The 21,863-nt window shown below is 47.1% G+C and overlaps 1 protein-coding gene across 2 annotated transcripts; it reads left to right on the forward strand.

Moving 5' to 3' along the window:
• The first annotated feature begins 342 nt into the window (after positions 1-342).
• Positions 343-20,321, forward strand: eva1a (eva-1 homolog A (C. elegans)). Of its 2 annotated transcripts, XM_048228147.1 has the most exons (4): positions 343-1,050; positions 14,897-15,034; positions 17,767-17,943; positions 19,856-20,321. In XM_048228147.1, the coding sequence occupies exons 3-4, from the start codon at positions 17,844-17,846 to the stop codon at positions 20,242-20,244; spliced, it is 489 nt and encodes a 162-aa protein (XP_048084104.1). In that variant the 5' UTR covers positions 343-1,050; positions 14,897-15,034; positions 17,767-17,843; the 3' UTR covers positions 20,245-20,321. The 2 variants fall into 2 exon arrangements, with proteins under 2 accessions (XP_048084104.1, XP_048084105.1); XM_048228148.1 differs by lacking the exons at positions 343-1,050; positions 14,897-15,034 and adding an exon at positions 17,354-17,407.
• Positions 20,322-21,863: the final 1,542 nt, after the last annotated feature.

A 21,863-nucleotide genomic window follows, 5' to 3' on the forward strand; every position in this document is an offset into this window, starting at 1 on the left:
GAGTTAGTGTGTGTATGAGAGAGAGAGAGCATGTTAGTGTGTGTGTTTTCCCTCAGCCCGAGGGCAGATTTACTAGGAAAGTTAGCAAGCAAATTCCCAGTCGGAGCTGAATGAAATTCCCATGTCATGTCGTGTTTCTACCACTGCTGCCCAACCCCCACCCCCCCCACACACACACACACACACACACACACACACACACACACACACACACACACACTCCACTCCCTCTCTGCCCCCCCTCCCCTAACCCCTCATACTCCATCTGACTCACTCCACTCCCTCTCTCCGTCTCTCTGTCTCACTCACGCTCTCTCTCTCCCTCTCTCTCTCTCTCTCTCTCTCTCTCTCTCTCTCTCTCAGTGCGCTCTGTCAGCAGTGCACTTCACTTCCCCTCGCCTCTCTCTCACTCCCTCCTTCTCTCTCTCCTCCTCCTCTCTCTCTCTCTCTCTCTCTTTATCTCTCTCCACTCGGCTTGTGTACTAGTTGTTTTCTTTCCCTTCGCTTCTCACTCCACTCGCTCCCACACACTCCACTCAGCTCCTCGGTGTGTGGAGCTTTGTGTGTGTGTGTGTGTGTGTGTGTGTGTGTGTGTGTGTGCGTGCAGTCGGCGTCTCTCCTTCCCTCCTTCTCTGTGTCACATTCCTGCAGCCCCGGTGGCTTGACCCCACCGGCCGCACACGGGGCCAGCTGAGCCCGAAACAGGCTGCCTGAGGTTGGGTCGACATGATCGCGCTCCGTGCCGCTGCAACTAACCCCCCCTCCCTCCCTCGAACGTGGATAGCCGCCTGCCGTCTCAGCGCTGGGAACCACTCTGTTGATTCAACAGCGAGAGTGTGTGTTATTATCTCTTCTCCGAGGACCAGATCTGTGTTTTTTCAATCGGGGATCAGGAGGGAATCTTTTCGTTCTAGCTTTTAATTTTTCTCTCTCCGCTGAAAGCGCCCTGTCACTCAATTGGAATTGCCCGAGTGGATTACTTCTTCTGTGGAGCTGTCAGCTCCAAACCCAGTCGCTCACCATCTGGAGAGGAGAGGACGAGGACCAAGTGTAACGTTTCAACTTTTCACTTCAGCGAGTGAGCGAGCAAGCACCCATCAGGAATCTGCACTGCGCGAGGGCTGATTTGTTTTCCCTGCTCTCACTTGTAAACAACCGTAGCGGCGATTGTATTTTTACAATAAGGGTATTCATGGTTAAGAAATTGACTTTAGGTTGTTCCCAGGGAGCTCAGTCAGTTCAGTGAATCAGCCTGATGGCCAAGCGCTGCTCCTGTTGTGGCCAGCCGTGGCCTACTGGTTGGCGCTTCGGACTTGTAACCAGAGGGTTGCTGGTTCAAACCCCGACTAGTAGGCACGGCTGAAGTGCCCTTGAGCAAGGCACCTAACCCCTCACTGCTCCCCGAGCACCGCTGTTGTTGCAGGCAGCTCACTGCGCCGGGATTAGTGTGTGCTTCACCTCACTGTGTGTTCACTGTGTGCTGAGTGTGTTTCACTTTGGGATAAATGCAGAGACCAAATTTCCCTCACGGGATCGAAAAAGTATATATACTTATACTTATACTATACTCCTGCATCGTCAGACGATATTGTCAACTGTTTGAATCAGCCCCAGAATGACAGTGATGCTTTTGATTATGACGCCAAGTAGATTAGCTTGGACAAAATAGCCTTGTGTAATATAATAATACCCTTTTTCCTGTTGGTAACTTCGTTGTCTGTGTCATGCAGCATCTCCATGTAGGTATGATGTTAAGCAAGTTCAGTTCAGCTGATTGAGTGTTCTGTGTGGGTCTATTGTAATGTGTGGTCATTTCATTCATGATCTTTTTTAATGTGAAGAGAGAATTACAGATTACGCGTTTGATGGTGTACGTCAAACAGAAGGCTTCAGCCTGGTCACTAGCATCAGTTATACCCAAATGAATGGTCAGGGAAACCACACTGCAAACATACAGACAATAGATGCTGAATTCCAGTGTTCTGTTCCTCTGTCATGAGAGACTATCTATCTATCTATCTATCTATCTATCTATCTACAAGCGATGACCGCTAACTGTTCACAACTGTGAGGGAAGGAATGTGTGTGTGTGTGTGTGTGTGTGTGTGTGTGTGTGTGTGTGTTTCACCAGACACAGACACGTCACGCCTACTGAGTTAGTTTAAAAGACAGGACCCCCCCGCCCCCCAATTTCCCTGCCATTCAACTCTGTGGTTTTGTGCGTGTAATGACAACATGGTGGGGGTTCGAGAGAGAGAGAGAGAGAGAGAGGGAGGGAGGGAGGGGAGAGAGAGAGAGAGAGAGAGAGAGAGAGAGAGGGAGGGAGGGAGAGAGCTCTTCTCTGGGCTCGTCTGCTCACACTGCAGAGCTATCAGGACTTCCTCTAACACTTCATGTTAAGATGGAGATCTTTTTGCCTTCACGCAAGTCTACTGAAGGGGGGCTGGGGGAGGGGTGGGGTGTAAGGAGGTGTGTGTGTGTGTGGGGGTGGGGTGGGGTCAAGGTCTCCCGAGACCCGCTGGGAGTCAATTTTAGTCACATTCCCTCAGAAGGGGGTTGTGGGGGTGGGATAGGCCAGCTGCCAGTGATTTTTTTTTGTGAGAATGTTGGGGGGCGGGGGGTCTGTCTCGTGGACAGACGAGAGACAGTGTAGTGTGTAAAAAGTTCAGGTGTTTGGACAGATGAGAGACAGTGTAGTGTGTAAAAAGTTCAGGTGTTTGCCCCCCTGTGCCCTTAAATCATTCCTGTTCCCGTTCCCTGTGTGCTGCTCTGTGGAGAACTGACAGGAGGGACAAAACCCCAGGGGGCCAGAGCTACATACACAGAGGAGCACAGATGTACAGTGTAGTACACACATGCACACACACACACACACACACACACACACACACACATACATGCACACCGCACACCGCACACCGCACACACACACACATGCACACCGCACACATGCATGATATGTGTGTGTGTATATACATAAAAGCAAACACACACACAGCCACATGCTGGGGCATATGCAGTGATATCCATCATGTCATCTGTCCTGATCCTTCTATCAGTAGGCATTTGGGCCTGTGTGGCTGATAACAGGCTCTCCTTAGAGTGAACTCTCCTGCATCCTGTGGGAGACTAGTCCACCTGACCCCACACCCCCACCCCCCCAGCAGAGCTTCAGTTTGTGTCTCTGAACAGCTTTGTTGTGTGTTTCACCTTCTGTCTGTGTGTTTTGGGCTGTACTCACCCAGCTGCCAGTCATCCATATGGGAGGCAGCGCTTCTCCCAGGGCTCTCTTCCTGAACTTGTCTCTCTCATAAACACATTCTACCTTTTCTTTTTCCTCCATCCCCCGTCACACACTCTCTCTCTCTCTCCTTCTCTCTCTCTCAGCTTTCTCCATATCTCTCTTTCTCTCTCTCTCTCTCTCTCTCTCTCTCTCGCTCTGTTTTCTCCCTACTCTTGGTGCCTTTTCCTGAGGGGCTCTGATAAAAAGAGCAGATGTGAACCACTACTTCCTGGCATTTGGTGTGTATGTTTGTGTGTATGTGTATGTGTGTGTGTGTGTGTGTGTGTGTGTGTGTGTGTGTGTGTTGTGCTTCTTTTTCTGTGAGTGGATTTGTCCTCTTGTATACAAGCTTGTATGAATGAGTGAGTTCAAGTGTGTGCATAAGTGTGTTTGTGCCTTTGTGTGTGTCTTTGTGTATATTACTCTATTTGTGTATCTTTGTGTGACTAAGTGCATCTCTCTGCCTTTGCATATGCTTACTTGTGCGAATCTGTAAGTGCCTGTGTGTGTGTGTGTGCGCATGTGTATGTAGCAGCAGCTTTGTGTCACGTCCTGCAGCCCCCAGCCCCACCCCACCACCACCACACACACACACACACACACACACACACACACACACACACACACACCCTACTTTCTCTCTCCTCAGCTCGCCCTGGGCTACCATTAGACAGGAGGCAGTGACCAGGGACACAGAGGCCACCTCACACACACACACACACACACACACACACACACACACACACACACACACACACACACACCCTGCTCTCTGTCTCCTCACCTCACTGCCCAGGGGGCAGTGACCAGGGACACAGAGTGGATCTTTGTTCAAGGCTGGGTAGCCCTGGGCTGGGATTGGTCAACCTACTGGCCTGTGGAAAAGGGACGCAGGAGCCACACAGAGGCAGGGCTTGTCCAGGGTGGACAGAGTAGTGATCCAGCTGCTGGACCAGGAGTGCTGAGATGAAGAGTTGCTCCTTTCAGCTGAGCTGCTGGACTTACTTGAGTTGTGTTTGCGTTGTGTGTGTGTGTGTGTGTGTGTGTGTGTGTGTGTGTGTGAGAGAGAGAGAGAGAGAGAGAGAGAGAGAGAGTGTGTGGGTGTGGGTGTGTGCGTGGGTGTTTGTGTGTGTGTTTCATTCATGGATTGTATACTTAGATAACACATTGTATATACCATAAGTGTGTGCATGCGTACATGTCACTTATGAATGCATATTTCTGGTTTGGATGCCATTGCTCATTCAGATGTCAGTAGGTTTGCGTAAGTCACCACACTCCCTCAGCAGTCAGACTCCCATTCTCCTCCTCTCTCTCCTCTCTCCTTCTCCTCCTCTCTCTCCTTCTCCTCCTCTCTCTCCTCACTTTCCTCCCCTCTTCTCCTCCTCTCTCCTTCTCTTCCTCTCTCCCCTCTTTCCTCCTCTCTTCTCTCTCCTCTCTCTCTCCTCTCTCCCTCTCTCCTTCAGTGGCCGGTTGCACAAAGCACCTCAAGTTTTTTCCCTTAAGTATGACCCTTAAAACTTAATTTCTCCTTAGGTAAGGGATTTACTTAAGGGTGTTGCACAGAATACCTTAAAATGTTTCCTTAGTTAAGGAGAAATGTCAAGGGATTTACTGCACTGAAAGGGATTTTCCGGCACAAACATTCTATAGTTTCCACGGAGATTGTTCAACAGCTGTAGCCTACAGCTAACTGCCTTTGCCGCGATGACGTTAGTTAACCCACCAAACACAGTAGGCCTAAAGCTTAATGATCTTATCATTCATCTTACCTTAATAATATTCGCGGAAATTATCCAGGTAGCAAGTAATAAACTTCATTTATCAGCATCAATTCAGTTAATAATATGGTTAAGGTAGAGTCAGATGTCCCTTAGGTTTTTCCCCTTAGTTAGACTACTAAGGTCGTTTGTGCAACAGTTTAAGGGATTTGTTACAAGATAAGGACAAACGCTTAAATACTAAGGGAACATGTTAAGGAAACCTTAAGGAGAAAACTTAAGGGTGTTTGTGCAACCGTTTTTATTTTAAAGGACCCTTAAATCAGATTTTAAGGGAAAAACTTAACTTAAGGTGCTTTGTGCAACCGGCCACAGGTCCTCAGTGCTAAACGATAGACTTTGCCATGTTTGTAGTTTGGGCTTCGCCTTCTTTGCTCCTGTGTGTGTGTGTGTGTGTGTGTGTGTGTGTGTGTGTGTGTGTGTGTGTGTGTGTGTGTGTGTGTGACTTCACTTACCCCCTTTCTCTCTCTCCTCTCTCTCTCTCTGTGTGTGCGTGTGTGTAGTGCACCTTTGGCAGCGCTGGTCGGCTGGGGCAAGCGAGTAGACTAATCAGCTGAAGATGTAGCACCGGAGCTGGTGGTTGGTGTGTGTGTGTGTTGGGGGGACGTTGTTAGGAGGGGTGGAAAGGTCAGTGTCAGAAGGAATCACACTCAAGCAGAACACAGGGGCCCGGCGGTGGGCATGTGGTCACTTTTATGAGGGCACCCACACACACCCCCATCCCCCAACCCAATACCCTCATTAAAATACCATTTTGCTCGGGAAAGCAGGGGGTTTCAGTGTGTGTGTGCGTGTGTGTGTGTGTGTAACCACACATTACAGTGGTGGCAGGGGAGTTGTTGGTGGTTGTGTGTGTGTGTGTGTGTGGGGGATGGAAACCAGGGCATACCAAAAGCTTTCCTCTAATATGTTTTCATGGATCTACTCCCCAATGCTAGTTTTACCAGAGGGGAGGGAAAGTTCAGCAATTAAAGAGAAATGAGCTTGCAGGCAGCTAGAGAGAGAGGGGAGGGGTGGGCTACTAGTAGCTGCTTTGGTGTGCTGATGGATTTGAGTTAATAGTTGTATAGTTTGTCCAACAAGTTGCTACAATCAGGTCGTGCAGTGTGTTAGCTTTTTTGACTTTTTTGAAACACAGATAAAAAAAAAAATCTGACTCATTTTTGGCATTGTGCTGCTCTCCTCACAAAGCCCAGTCTTTATTAGCGAACTTGATGGTCTGAAAGTGTCACTTTCACAAAGAGGAAGTTCCGTCAAGGCCGCTGAAGCGTGGTGCACTCACACTAAAAGAGCTCCGGTCTATTTCCTTTCTCCTCCACGACCACCCAAGACATCCTTGCTGCGCTACGAGGTCTGCCAGCAGTGTACCATGGCCCGCCGGCCCGCTGAAGAGAGAACACTCAGCTGACGCCTGCACTCGCTGACCTGTCCTTCAGGGCTGGGGTCATCCCTGGGTCTGCTCTCTCCGTGTCCAGCGATGTACTGGGTTTAATCGTCCGTTGCATTTCATTTGGGTTTTACGTTTTTTCTTTCTTTTCTTTTCTTCTGTTTTATTAAGAGTCAGCAAACTGCATAGCCCCCTCTGAGGATCTTCTATTGTTTAGGGATACTGTTGTATGAATATTTAAAATGATCACATTTTGCTTTTTCTTTGGCATCCTACATGTCCAAATGAGGTTCAGTGCTTTTCAAACAGAGAAGCTCAAACTCAAACTCCGTCAGCTATGGACAGGTGCACTAGGAACTCAATGAGCTGGTGGTTGAGTTGTTCACAGTGTGAAACACACCCATGCGTTTCTTACATAAAGAGCATTGCAGTATAGTTGTGTTTCTCCCTTCAGGTTCAGCGTCATCTCATTCAATGGGAGGCTACTCATTTTTGGAGTGCTTACTGTAGAGCAGGAAAACTCTCCGACTGAGACTGAGACTGAGTCTAGAGTCTCAAAGACAGCCCAGTGTTCTAGCACAGCACACATCACATCCTGGCTCCTGGGTCCTGAGTGTAGAGTCTAGAAGACAGCCCAGTGTTCTAGCATGGCACGCATCACATCCTGGGCCATGCTTAAGCTTTTCTATCATTTGATCCTCTCTCTAGTGTCTCATCTGCTCCATAAAGGCCAAAGACTTGGTATCTTCAGTTCATATTCATGCTAATTAGCCCATTTCACAAGATGGGGCCGCTGTGTAAATCAGCTTCCTGTGGAACAGCACTCTCCCATAGACAGCAAAAGAAAGTCCACAGGAAAGACAAAAGCAGAAAGCAGTTTTACCCTGCCAATTAAGGCATCATTAACATCAACGAGGCCGGACACCTGGACACTGTGAAATTGGCTTATTACTGGTTGTGCTAATGCTTTCATTCAGTACTAATTACTGCCACCTGCTCATTATGGTTTTGGAAAATATATGATGAAATAAAGGGTGAAATTGAGTAATTAACATACTGTATGTTGCTAGTTTCTGTCTTGAACATAGCAGACTTCACATTCACCACCCATACAAAACTCGATACGTGCTTAACTTAAACACAAAGGGGGAAGTTACTGTATGTCGATACATGGATAAAAGGATCTTATTGCCAAGATATACAAACTGATTGAGACGTCCTTGATCTGATTGGACAAAAGTTCCCTGATTATCCTGACATGAGATGACCACATTTGGTCACCATTAGGCGTGACTATCAAAGAGGCCTCTCTAGGCGTTGGAGACAGTCGGACATGACTTCACTCAGCCGTGCTCATTCAGTGATTATACTGCCTCTCTGACTAATGTCTACTTGGGTTATGATATCATTAAAGGGCTTGATGGAGCTTGTGTCCACCCACAGCGAGGGTGTTATTTCACAAAGCGTGGCTCTGCTGCAGCGTAGTACGCTACGCTACGGCACTCCCCTGGAAAGGGCCTAGGGGGGCCGCCACTCTGGATATGTGTTTGTTTGTTTGGGTGTGTTATGAATGTGATCTGTCAGGAAGGAGAAGAGGCTGTGTGTGTTTGTGTATGTGTTTGTGGGGGGGGGGGGTGTGAATGTGTGTGAGCAAGCAAGACAGAGAGGTATTGTGTGTGCGAGTGTGAGTGTGTGTGTGTGTATGCATGCATGAGCCAGACTCCCTGTGTGTTTGTTTAGTGATGCTAGAGGGGAAGACGGACATGTTAGCTGCCACTGCCACTGCCACCGCTGCTGCTGTTTGAACAGGGATGCCCAAGAGAGGAAACTGTGTCACTATCTCTCTCTGTTTCTCTCTCTCTCTCTCTCTGTTTCTCATTCACTCTATCTTCCACACGCTTTGTCCCTGCACTATCTCTTCCTGTCTGCCATTTTATCTTGATGTCTTTTTTTCTCTGTCTATCTGAATTTGGCTCTTTCCTCCATCGCTCGCTACATCTCTTTGAGCTCAGTGTCTCTGGAACTCGTTCTCTTATGACTCCCCTATCTCCTTTTCTCTCCCTCCACCCTCTACTCATTTGCCCCTCATTGCTTCTCTCTCTCTCTCTCTCTCTCTCTCTCTCTCTGTGTCTGTCTTATGTCTGGGTTAAGGTAAAAAAAAAAAAACAGAACAGACAGTGGGTGTGTGCCTGTCTGTCTATCTGTCTGGCTGTGCCTGGAGGAAATGACTGACTCAGTGTGTCTACTCTGTTGCCCTCTGTAGTTTTTTCCCCTCTCTCCCGCTCTTCTTCTTATTACCCCCATTCCTCCATGTCTCCCTTACCCCCTCTCCATACACCACATGCAGATCAAGGTGCTGCATTCCTGGCATGTTTGAGGAGGGAGAGCCTGACACTGGGAGCAGGGAGAGGAGAAACAGGCAGAGAGTGAGAGAGAGAGAGAGGAGAAACAGGCAGAGAGAGAGAGAGAGAGAGGAGAAACAGGCAGAGAGAGAGAGAGAGAGGAGAAACAGGCAGAGAGAGAGAGAGAGAGAGAGAGAGAGGGAGAAACAGGCAGAGAGAGAGAGAGAGAGAGAGAGAGGAGAAACAGGTGGAGACAGTGTGTGTGTGTGTGTGTGTGTGTTGAAGAGTCAGCACTTCACCATCAAACCAGCCTGACATGCTCCTGACATCCTCTGACTTTACCTTTAGGCCGCATTTTTCCAAACGAGAAATAACATGGTCTAACGTCCACAAAAAAAGAGGTTTGCACCAAATAATATAAAATGATATGATTTGCTGCAAAATAATAGCATTATATTATTTTTAAAAATAATGAAAAGATAAAAATATTGGAAGATGACCTCTGTGGATGGTCTATATTTGTATTTCTGGATTTTCAATCACATTTCTCTGCACTTGGACATTACTAATCCTCATCTGATCATTGATGTCCTTAGTAAACACACTGTGCTCCATGGGAATCCAAACCATTGAACTGTGTTTGGCCCCTTGCATGACCAGAGTATGACATTTCACCAACATGATTCTGATGCCATCCTAGCAACACCCAGGATTTTGCAGGGATGGTATCCAGGATGTTGCTAGGGGACGGTGTCCAAGATGTTGCTAGGATGGTATCAGTTGGTGAAATTTCTCCAGAGAAGGTTGAAATGGAGCAGAAATCAAGGATTTTTTATTTCACCATGTGATGGGTTTTCCCAGAATTGCACAACTGTCTAAACACAACAAGCTGTCTGAAATTTGGAGCTGTTTATTCGCAGTGGTTAGCCCTCACTGTGAGGGTCTCTATGATCGTTAAGGATGCTGTATTCCAAAAGACAAGCCGACCTGCATTTGAAAACATATTTTCATTGAATAACATAACACAGAGTTTGTTAAAGGGGTATTTTGACAGAGTGTGCTGTCAGCCAGTGACTCTCCCAGTATGCAGGAGCTTAGCATGCAGGATACAGCTCCCATGTCTAATCTGCAGGGCTCAAGTCCCCCAGTCAGGGGCCTGCCATTGAGCCCATAGGGGTCTGCCGGGCAGCGGTGGTGGTGGTGGTGTGGCTGTGTGTGTGTGAGAGAGAGAGAGAGAGAGAGAGAGAGAGAGAGAGAGAGAGAGGTGTGTGTGTGTGTGTGTGTGTGTGTGTGTGTGTGTGTGTGTGTGTGTGTGTGTGTGTGTGTGTGTGTGTGTGAGAGAGAGAGAGAAAGTGTGTGTGAGTGTGAGAGGAGAGTGTGTGTGAGAGAGAGAGAGTGTGTGTGTGTGTGTGTGTGTGTGTGTGTGTGTGTGTGTGTGTGTGTGTGTGTGTGTGTGTGTGAGAGAGAGAGTGTGTGTGTGTGAGAGGAGAGTGTGTGTGAGAGAGAGAGAGAGTGTGTGTGGATGTGTGTGTGTGTGTGTGTGTGAGTGAGAGAGGAGAGTGTGTGTGAGTGAGAGGAGAGTGTGTGTGTGTGAGAGAGAGAGAAAAAGTGTGTGTGAGTGAGAGGAGAGTGTGTGTGAGAGAGAGAGAGTGTGTGTGTGTGTGTGTGTGTGTGTGTGAGAGAGAGAGAGAAAGTGTGTGTGGAGGGAGTGTGTGTAGACAGTGTGTGTGTGTGGTAGTTTTGGGGGGGTTTATACAGGATGTTTGCCATTCTTTTTTCTTTCCTGAGACTGGATAATCTCAGAGCCGTGTTTTGTGAGTGGAACGAGATTGAGGTGGACAGACTCAGGGCAGTGAAATGGAAATAAATCAAGTGTGTCACAGCAAGTAGAGGCCAGTGTGTCTTTCTCATTGGTTAGCCAAAAATACAAGATAACAAAAGTGCCGTTTCCTTGTGTATTTGAATCTGTGTGTGCATGGAGTGCTCTGTTTTTGTGAGATTGCGAGTGTTTCTGAGTGTGTGTGTGTGTGTGTGTATGTGTGTGTGTATTGTAGTGGGCTAACCAAGACTCCAGTGTTATCGTGCGGAGGAAGTGGAGGTTTGTTGTTTGGCCTGCATTTCTCTCTGCTGGCGTATTGTTTCCGACAGACGAGGTCAGCATGGACTGCTGCTCGTAATCTCGTAACAGGGCATCGCTCTGAGCTTAGCTTTTACTCATCCTCGTCGTCACGGTCACAAGATCTCTGTGGAGACGCTCTGTCTCAGGTCACACGCTCCTGACTCCTCCTCATCCTCCTCCTCCTCCTCGTCTCTCCCGTCAGAGCAGATCATGCAGACACAGCACTCCCCCTTTATGCCTCCTCCACTGCTCCAAAGATCTCCTCTGCACTCACACAGGGCTGCAGACCCTGGCCTAGATAGGAGAGCCACTCTGGGCCGAACTGGGGCCACATCTGGGCCGAGCCAAAGCGAGATTCTCTCCAGAATCAGCTGCTTCTGCTTCTGTCAGGCCCGGACCAGATGAAGGGTGGATCAGGACCAAACCAGATCTGGGAGAATCAGGACGAGACTCTGTCCAATATCAGGGCCAGATCAGGGCCAAAGTCTCTCTAGTATCAGATGCTATCATCAGCAGCTGTGTGTGTATGTGTGTGTGTGTGTGTGTGTGTGTGTGTGTGTGTGTGTGTGTGTGTGTTTGTGTGTGTGTGTGTGTGTGTGTGTGTGTGTGTGTGTGTGGGGTGCTCATAGTGTAGGTATGTGATGACAACGCGTGCTTAGTGGCACAGCTATCTCCTGTCCTCCCGCACAAAGCAAACAGGCTCAGTCAGCAGTCTGCGTGGAGCTGGCCATGGCAAGAGAAAAACACAGTCACCACCGTCGCCATTGGCTACAGCTACTGTCACTGCGCGGGAGAGAGAGAACTGTGTGTGTGTGTGACTGTGAGTGTGTGGGTGAGTGTGAGTTCACTCTGGCTCTCTGTTTATGTCTCATTTGGAGGATGTGCCAGAGGATCGTGCTGGCAGGGCTGTCTGCTCAGACATCAAGTGCAAACTGTCACACACTGCAACAGACGAGGACAGTGTGTTTTCTCACAGACACACACACACACACACACACATACACTGTCATGTGTGGACCACACGTTTCTGTCCCTCTGTCTCTGTCTTGGTACAACCCCTCACTCAAACAAACTTAAATTCCAGTGTTGCACTGGTTTGGCTATATCTTATGACAGTTGTGTCAAAGCAAATAGCACGATCAGCTAGCAACAGATATACTCAGTTTCTCTCTCCTTTCATCCACATCTCTCTGTGTCTCTCCATCATACTGTCCTGTCTCCATTTCTTCTTCTTCTTCTCCAAGGTCCTCATCGGTCATTCTTTCCTCTGGTCCTCTTCCCCTTTTCTCCTCTCGGGTGTGTCGGTCTTGGAGGAGTATGATGGATGACTGAGGTCAGCATTAGTATGATGGAGGACAGCAGGAAGCTCATTCTCTATGAGCCCAATGTACTGTCGCCACTCCCTTTATCACAACCAGCTGCGAGGTCTCAGCCTGTGGTGTGTGTGTGTGTGTGTGTGTGTGTGTGTGTGTGTGTGTGTGTGTGTGTGTGTGTGTGTGTGTGTTCTACCCACTATTTTAAAAACCTTTCTCCTTAAAATAGGACATCTAACACTACAAAAAGGATCATTCTGGTGGAAGGTAGTTTGATCTCCATCCGCTGTGCAAACAAAGATGAAAGCGTTGAGTGTTTCCTTTTCACCGTGGCTTTAGGTTTCCCATTTGGATTCAATTCTCTCCCTCTCTTACTCTCTCTCTCTCCCGCCATTTCAAATACAGGGACCTCACTGAGCTGCTCAACACCATTCCAGCACGACGAGCCAAACACATCAGTGAGATAACATTTTCCAATTGTTCCGATATTATTCTTGACTCCGGTTCCCTACACTTCCTCTCGCTCCTTTTGTTTATCTGGGATGAGGGTGTCATGATCGCACACTGCGCCCCATCATCATCACAGCCTGACCCTGGAGCCAGCAGGCCTTACGTCAGCCTGCTGCTTTCTTCACTCGGACAGACCGATGAGGGAAACAGGGGCTATAGGAGAGGGGTCGTGTTTCTGTTTCTCTGAGAAAACTCTTGACTTTCTCATGAGGAAACTCATTGCCCCTGGCAAACAGCTTTTCTAATAGTTCTCCAGCCTCATGATTTCAAAACTCCGCCATCACACAGTTTTTTTTGCCTGACCAGATTAGGCCGTCTTGCCTATTTCCATATCAAAGTCTTACCCATGAGTGTGCTGTATGCGATTTTTTTACTTACGAGCCAAGTGTACACCCTTTGAAGGCTGGGGATGTGAGGGTAGACATAGCCCGTTGAAAATGAGGGAAGTTGAAGTAAGCACAAAAGTCTCCCGTGCCCTCCCGGCTGGGCTGCCTCTCCCCCAGTCTGGCAGCTGCTCCACCTGTTTGTCTCCGCACTTTGTTCCGGGTGCTGACCAGAGGACCTGCGAGCCTTGAAGAATGCCGAGCCAGCTCGAAGCTGACACGCTTTGTCAACAGGGACTTAGACTTTTGCCTTCTGTTTTTAGAGCTGAGTCGCTGTTTACGGTGTTGCCCAGTGGGTGGTCTGCTTTGGGTACCCAGTGCAATAGTGGCAGATCGGTTAGTGTCAACCTCACATTTCACTCTGACTCTGGTTTCATACAGCAGGTATAATGACACCACCTGAAACTGATTAATGCCAACTCTGGTTAAAAACTCTGCTCGTTATTGTTGGCTGGCATCAGTGCACCAAACTTCACTATAAAACTTAAATCAAAAGCAGACATTTAACCTTTAATAGACAGACACAGTCCATATAAACGTGCCAGACGTTCTACCTAATGCAATACTGTGAAAGTAGTGCTCACCAGGGAGCCCCAGGAAAGGCAGTTGTGCAACCAAAACTCCAGCCCGTAGACTCTCATTTCAGTCATACTGTATACATACAATTATAAGCTACATATCTCTACTATATCTTTGCCAAAATATACAGTATAAATGCATATCAGGTTGTATGGACTTCCTGTCATCAATGTTGTCGGATTAAGTTGCATGTAATGAGCTAAACAGCGCAGAAGGAACCATGAAGGAGTAGGGTGAAGGAGCAAATCCCAACTTGGGCTGATGTCGTTTTGGCTGTGTCTACCATTTTAATGTTATCTGTGTTGTGTGTGTGTGTGGAGATTGTGTGTGTGTGTGTGGAGATTGTGTGTGTGTGTGTGTGTGTGTGTGGCGGGGTGGTGGGGGGGGGGGTTGTTGTAGCAAAATTGTTTGTGTGGGCTTTGATGTTCTAGTTTCATCTGAGCTTGTTGGCTGCGGACCTGACTGACGCCAGGCACCGCTGGTCAAACTCGTGAAACGCCACAGGCCTCTGGCCCAGGGACCCGGTGGTCTGCTGCCAAACGGCACCCTCACTTTGTCCTGGCCGTCTTGATTGTATTATTAATAGATGACTGGAGTATTTTAAAAAGGGTTGGATAGCAGAAACAAAAACAAAAAAACCTTAAAACTGTTACTGTTAATGAAATGGCTCTGTTCTGGGCTGTATAGCTGATTGCTGCATCAGGACCCTTGACTGAGGGCCAGAGAAAACATGGTTGTAGTCTATCTGTTTGAACCTCAAGTTTGCTAGTTATGCCAGTTTCTTTGACCTGGGACTCTAAGAGCTTTCTGTGGTAGTCTTACTGACTGCTTGTCTCACTCCGAGTCTTCTTAGTCTTGTGCTCTGACACAGAGGAGAAATTTGATGATGAAGAAAATGAGGTATCACCTCTTATGTTTTCATTCCTGAATGAGAGCTTTGACTGTCTACTGGGGCTGTTTAGTTAAAAAAAAAAATCTCATTTCATGCTTTGATGATCATTGCAAAGACAGATGCACCTTATCCCTTTTTAAAAATCATGGCTCAGACAAGCTGAGTCCACATGGAGGAATTAGGAGAAGAGAAGGGCCAGTAAGAGGATTCTCTCTGTTAGTCGGTACGGTGTGACTCAGCACAGGGGCTTCACGGCGTTTCATCTCCTCTGTCTTTGGTCATGTCTTCTCTGCCCTGGTATGTGTAGTTCTGAGACGACTGCTGGAGGAGACCCATGAGCGCTTGTCCGCAGCCCATCTCCTCCCCCAAGAGCGCTTCAGCACAGCAACAGATGACACCCCCCCGGATGGCCCCCCACCCCCGCTCTTAGGAAACGCCAGAACAGGTGAGGTCCCTCGAGGACAACCGAACACAACAGGCTTCACTGCGAGTCAAGTAGGGGCTAGCCATAAACACATGCAATTAACATGATGCCTATATAACTAGTCATAACCACAGCCATACAATCGTAGTCAATTGGAAGCAACTGTGTCCTGTTTAACTACTTGTGCAGCAGTACACTTAACCCTTAAAGGAGTACCGTCACACTGGTGTGACGGGAATGTTGAGAAATGAACGTTCTAAAGAATATCTGGGTTCATTGAATTCAACATAGAATTTTAGAACCTTCAATTGTTGCGGAACTTAGAACGTTTTCTAAACCTACATCTTTAAGGGTTAATAACACAGTGTGATGTGTAGCCCTCACACTATGGCTTTGGGTGGAGTTATATCATCTGCTTACGCCAGCCAAGTGATGCGGTGGCTGAGTCATTGCCAGTCAGTTTGCACCGGCACGTTCATCTCTCCAACTCACTTCCTGTCCTGGGTTCTTCTCTGCATGAATGTACAAAAGAGCTTCAGGACGTAACGCGTGAAAACACCTCATTAGAATGTTACCATGTTTTTAGCCATGAATTTGAAAAATGCACTCAATGTCTTTCTTTTTCAACTGTTCTTCATTTTGCCATTAGAAAAGACATGCATACTGTACATGTAGTTTGGCCTGAACACAGACTTCTACTTACTGTTGGGTACTTGTTATTAAGCTGCCTGTGTACTGTAGGCTTACATGTTCATACTTCACAATTTCACTCAGATGCTTTTGGGATATTAGATTTGGGATGTTTGTGTGCACTGCCCAGTGCTGACCACCTGTGGGTAGTTAACATAGTGTTAAGGTGAGGACACGCTGGCTGGGGAGCCCCTCAGAAACAGCTCTGGGAGCCAGGCAGGGGCCTTTGTGGTATCCATGGGGTCTGGAGCTGCTGACAGTGAACTTGGGAAATGGCTTCTCTCTGCTTGGAGCATATGGAGTTGATTTGGAATCCCCCTCTCCCACCCCCTGAGGCTGTTGGGATAGTAATGCAAGCCAGGGGAGGGAAGTGGGGTAGGGGGGGCTGGGGGTGTCAGGGAAGCTGGGGGATCTCCAGTGGGTGATGATGTTTAGGTGACGTGATGGAGCCCCTCCTCATCCTGGCTCTTTCGATGTTGCGTTTAGTGAACAGAAACAACAAAAATACGCCAGAAGAGATTTACCGAGGTCAATAGCAGCCTTATCTTAATTTGAACAATGATGTGAATGATGTGTTGTGCAATGTATTGTGAGTAACTGTCTGTGTTTAAGGAGGCTTACAGGAAAGCCTTGCAACGTGTAAACACTCATCAGGACTCAATCAAGGGGAAAGCTGATATTGTCATTGGCTTCAGTGAACGTCACTGCTTTTGGACCCAAAAACCCAGTTACTGACCTGGTGTGACCTGTGCATTTCGGTTTGAATTCAGAATTTGGCTGTTACGTTGTCTGGACCATGTGAATTCAGTCTGCAGAGCTCATTATCTTTTAACAGTACAGTGCAAACTGTGGTACTTGTAAGGAATTTAACTTCCAGGAGAACCGAGATGTTTTGTGCCAAGTAGCTTTCAAGGATACGTGAAGGTGAACCCTTGACTTAATATGAGGAAGTCATGCAGGCTAAGTAGACAAGGCATCTCAGGGAGGGAGGGAGGGGAGGTTGACTTTTTTATTCAGGCCAAAGGGGTCTTGGGAGAATCTGGAAACAGAAGCTGTGTGTCTGAATGTCCTGAGCACTTCCGAGGAGTAGGAAAGGAAAGGGCTGTTTTTTTTCTTTCTGTCTTTCTTTTCTTTCGGAAGGAGACAGAACCCCAGACACACATGCCTTTGTGGCCTCACAGTTGACCAGATCTGACCACAGTCTGTCCCCCCGAGCAGAACAACTGGAAAAGTCAAATTATGGAAAGATTCCACCAGCCAAGTCTTTTCACTTTTATTAAGTGTTTACAATGCGTTTCATCAACAGCACTTTCCTCTTCTTTTTCCTTCTTTGAGTCTTGTGTTTTTTTCTTGGTAAACAAATGTGCTCAAAGACGCTCTGGCTCTATTTGTTAAGACGCAACCGTTGGCATTTTCACAAGTAAGAAAGTTGGAGCCCGTGATTAGAGGGTATTCTATGCATTTGCCTGTGAGAAGCCTGTAATTTACTTGCAGTCGTCTTGACAGCCACAATCAATCAAGTCACTGATGAATATATGGGAGGTGTGTGGATGAAAAAACATCTTTTTGTTCTCAATGTTCTTGACTGCAGTGGGAAAAAAAATAGTTTGCCTTTCATGTTTATGTTGTCTCCTTTTTGATTGACATCGGAGCCACTGTCCTGTTTTGAGGAAACATTGAGGAGCTGCATCAGAAATTAATTACGTATGGTTTGTTTGTGTGCAGATGTTGTTGTGTTGAAAGAGAGAATGTCCTGCCCATGAAACTGTGTTCACCAACAAGTTCTCTACACACGTCTGTTCTCGTGGGTTCCTTAGAGCCTGTTATTTGTTTTGCAAAAATCCATAGCTCCCAGTTCTTCTGGGCTGTGTGAGATCTGACTGTCAATCACAGTCTGGTGCAGTCTGGTGCGCATTGACGAGCACAAACTCGATAAGAGGGTTCTTGGTGGTAGTGGGGGAGGGGCATGAGAGTTGTAAACATTCAACATTTTGGCTAAGTCCCATCTGTCAGACTTGTCAACTGCAGCTTTAATGTTCTGCAATGTTTCTGTGGTTCCACAGTGAGAAGAGGTAAGCAGCAGAGGGAGTCAGGGGTCTACGCTGCGGAGGACACCACTCGGTTCCGCGACCTGGATGAGATGTCCGGTAGCACGCTGAGCCCGGACCTGGACACCAAGGTCATCAACAAGGAGATGGCCATTATTAGCAACGCGCTGGCTGCTTGCTCGTTCATAGCAGGTGAGTGTGACCCTTGCCCTGTGGCTCCATCTCCGTACTCCTAACACAGAGAAGGCCAACACCCAGGGAACAGAGCCAGTTCTGACTTTTAAACATATCGGGTCCTTAATATGTGTGTTTAAATGTACTCAAATGTGGATCTACCTTGTCTTCCTAACACACTGTTAAGAATGGGTGACAGTCGTTGGCATATGACAACTATCCTGACATGTTATGCTGCAGAATATAATGTTGACAGCAGAGTGCAAAAAGTCTAAATATTTGCGAATGAATGCATTCAAACAGAATGCACTTTAGGTTTCCTTGGGATTCTAGTCTGGAGATGCTCTGCCAAATAGTAAGATGTGGGGAGTGGTCGTGGTGATATTGAAGGGCAGACCTGACCATTTTAAATCCAGCAATATGCCCTAGTAAACTAGCTAAGCTTAATCAATGTATGGAACCCATGCTATGTGTATTGTCTTTGTGTCATGTGGCCCACACCCTATGCATGTAATGTATGTGTGCTGCCTGCATTGTGGAACTGGAATCGCGACAGTTCTAGTGTTGACAGTGTTCATGTTGAAATACTGTATCAGCTCTGGCTTCAATAAGACTGTCATTATAAACTTATTCTCAGATTTAATGTTCTGTAGTCATGTTTTGGGTGACTGTTGGATGCTCGGAGAAAACGACCCCAAAATGTGCTTTTCCCCTCTGCCATCTTCGTTTATGTCCAAAAGAACTCACTGTGTGTGTGTGTGTGTGTGTGTGTGTGTGTGTGTGTGTGTGTGTTTGCGCGGTTGTTTTTCACACACATTACCATCTGAAAATGATGAGTGCTTTTGACACCGGCCACCGTGGAGCTCTGGCTCAGCTCTGGCTCAGCTCTGGCTCCCGTCTGCATCCTGGTGGCAGCTGTGGTGGCAGCTACATGTGCCACAGTAACGGCACACACACACACACACACACACACACACACACAAACAGCACCCTAGGCTCTTCATGTTCCCTCCTGAGTGGCTGCCTGTACGATAACCAAGCCATGCAGCCAGAACAGATCTCCTCCCCAGCTGCACACAGACAATAGAATCTGTTTCGTTAGCATTCCTTGGCCCCAAAACCTCATTGTGTTCTCTTACTGACTGTAGATCCTTTAATGTTCTTAAATGCTTATGTGAGTACACTATACACTATCCATTTTCTGACATTGACCGATCATCTTCCTTAAATCAAAGCTGATTTGAGTTGTGGGACACAATTCACATCTCATAGCCCATGTTAAGAGCATAACAGAAAGGCTACACCGGATCCGCAACTGAACTGAAATGAACTGAAGCGCTCTGTTCGCTTAGCTTAGAAATAGTTTTAGTCATTTTTTTCAAATGTACGTGCCACTATCACGTCTGGTGTAGCCAGTTCCATTGATTATAGGGGAAGCTAATGGTTGCAGCAGATGCAATGCAAACGGAACGCTTTAGTTACGTGTCCGGTGTACCCTCCCTGTAACTGTACATTTAGGCCTGGAGTGTAAGATGCTAACAAATACTGGGGTTAAAGAGTGAAGTTTATGGAACTGCAGAGTTTGTGCTGATAGTGATCATAATTAATGTGTAATTAAAGCTTTATGATTTAATTACTCTGTAACAAGAGCTGTGTACAATAAAATATTGCTTAAATCTTCATAGTGGATTTGTATTGTATACCTTTTGCCCCGCAAATGTCCTCATGACCTCATGTATGTCAGGAACAAACAGTCCCAAGCATACTAAGGGTTTTTTTTATATGTGAATGATAATGTAATATCAATGACATCATGTACTGTAAGTCAGGTAAAAACAGTCGCAAGCATACTGAAGTTTGTTTTATATGTGAATGTTAATGTAATATTATGTTATGTGAATGTTAATGTGATATCGATTTTGCCCCACAGACCACCCGGAGCGAGCGGCGCTGTACTTTGTGTGTGGTATTTGTCTGGGCCTGGTGGTCACTCTTCTGGCACTGGTGGTCCAGATCTCCTGCCGCACGGACTGCAGGGCCCGGCGGGTCCCACGGAACCGCAAGCCGGGCAAGACTGCAGCGGTGGAGCCCGGCAACAGCAGCACCAGCGAATCGGAGTCGGACTGGGACACCACGTCGGACCTGTCGGCACGGCGGCACCGGCGCTTCGAACGGACGCTCAACACCAACGTGTTCACGTCGGCCGAGGAGCTGGAGCGCGCCCAGCGGCTGGAGGAGCGCGAGCGCATCATCCGCGAGATCTGGATGAACGGCCAGCCCGACATCCCCGGCACGCGCAGCCTCAACCGCTACTACTGAGCCCAGCCAACAGGGGGCACTGCTGCTGGTACTGCTGCCCACTCTCACCCACACGGACAGAGAACTGCAGGGTGTCTGATGAGATTGGGGGGGGGGGCAGAGAGACATAAGAGAGAGAGAGGGGACATATTGTTTGTCTGATAGGGGATCGGTTCGGTTCGGTTCCGGACCCTTGTCACACCCGGCCCTCTGTTAGCTGGGACAAGAACTAGAGCCCAGTGTGCAGAACCCAGCAGGATGTGCTGTGCTGGAGAAGTTGCCGGCTCTTGCATTAGTTTCCAGTGAGGAGAGAGAGCTCATAGTCTACAGACTCCATGAAGACAGAATGAGAGAGAGATCAAATATACTGTTCAAAACAATGTTGCTTTTTTTTCGGGGAACTAAGTAAAAAGGCGTTGCTTGAAGGTGCTGGCTTTGAGAACATTTTCCAGTATTATCTTGGAAACATGTTGTGAACTGAAAAACTGAAAACATATATGGCTCGTGCACTGTGCTTTTTATTCATACTGACCTTTGGCCTCCTGATGATTATTTAAGATGAACCGCAACAGACAACGCAGCCTGAGGACATCTCATCTGTTAATGAATATTCTGTTTATTTAAATAGATCTATTTTTGTGTGTTGATTCCCAAAGTGGAGAAGAAATGCTTAGAGGGATGAAGGGGAGTTAAGTCCTTAAGCCATCACAAATGAATAAACAAAAAAAAACAACAAGAATAATATGGTGAGTAACACAATGTCAGCTTATGTAAACCAGCTCTATTTAGCGCATACAGATACTCTAGGTGTCGTGTTTCCAGACATGGATTAGGCCTGGTCCTCAACTAAAAGTCTAGTCTTTTTCTACACAGACCTTCAATAAAAACTAACTTCAATCTTAAAGACCATTACAGGCTTCAACATAAAGATTTTCCCCTAGGACAATTAGGACTTCAATAAAGATCCCCACTAACTTCAATAAATATCCTCACTAACTTCAATAAAGATCCCCACTAAATGCAATGACTTCAATGAAGATCTCCACTGTAAGAACTTTCAGTCTAGGATTGGGCCATGTCCTGCCCCTATATGTACACAAGGACAGAAGGGTTCATGGCGTCCCGGATAGTGAAAGTCTGCGGACCAGATCCAGGTTGGTTTGGCTGGCTCACATCAGAGCTCTAGTTGAGAGCAATTCATGGGCTACGTTGTGTAGTGTTTGTAATGCTTGATGTGCTGTACTGTAATGCAGAAGACACAGACAGTAATGTTTGTCAGAATTCTTATGCTTTCTCTGTTTCTGTACTCCTCTCGTCATGATGTGAAAAAAAAATGCAAGAAATATTTGAAACAAAAGCAACATACATGGAATCCATGGAATATTGACAGGCTATTATTGATGCACTGCTTTTGTTATTTTTCCACAACTTCAGTATTGTATTGTTCTCCACAAAATTACTATAAAAAGCACCTGTGAAATCATCCCTTCTAGTGTTTATAGACCCATGCACTGATTTACCTCTTTCACCAATGATTACCATATATATTATACCATATTATTATACCATATTCCATATATAAGATCTGGCTTTCTGGGAAACAACTCCAGCCCCTTCTTCTGTGTCCCTGAGCTCTATAA

Source organism: Alosa alosa, chromosome 19, assembly GCF_017589495.1.
Source record: "Alosa alosa isolate M-15738 ecotype Scorff River chromosome 19, AALO_Geno_1.1, whole genome shotgun sequence".
In the NCBI taxonomy this organism is placed as follows: Eukaryota; Metazoa; Chordata; class Actinopteri; order Clupeiformes; family Clupeidae; genus Alosa; species Alosa alosa.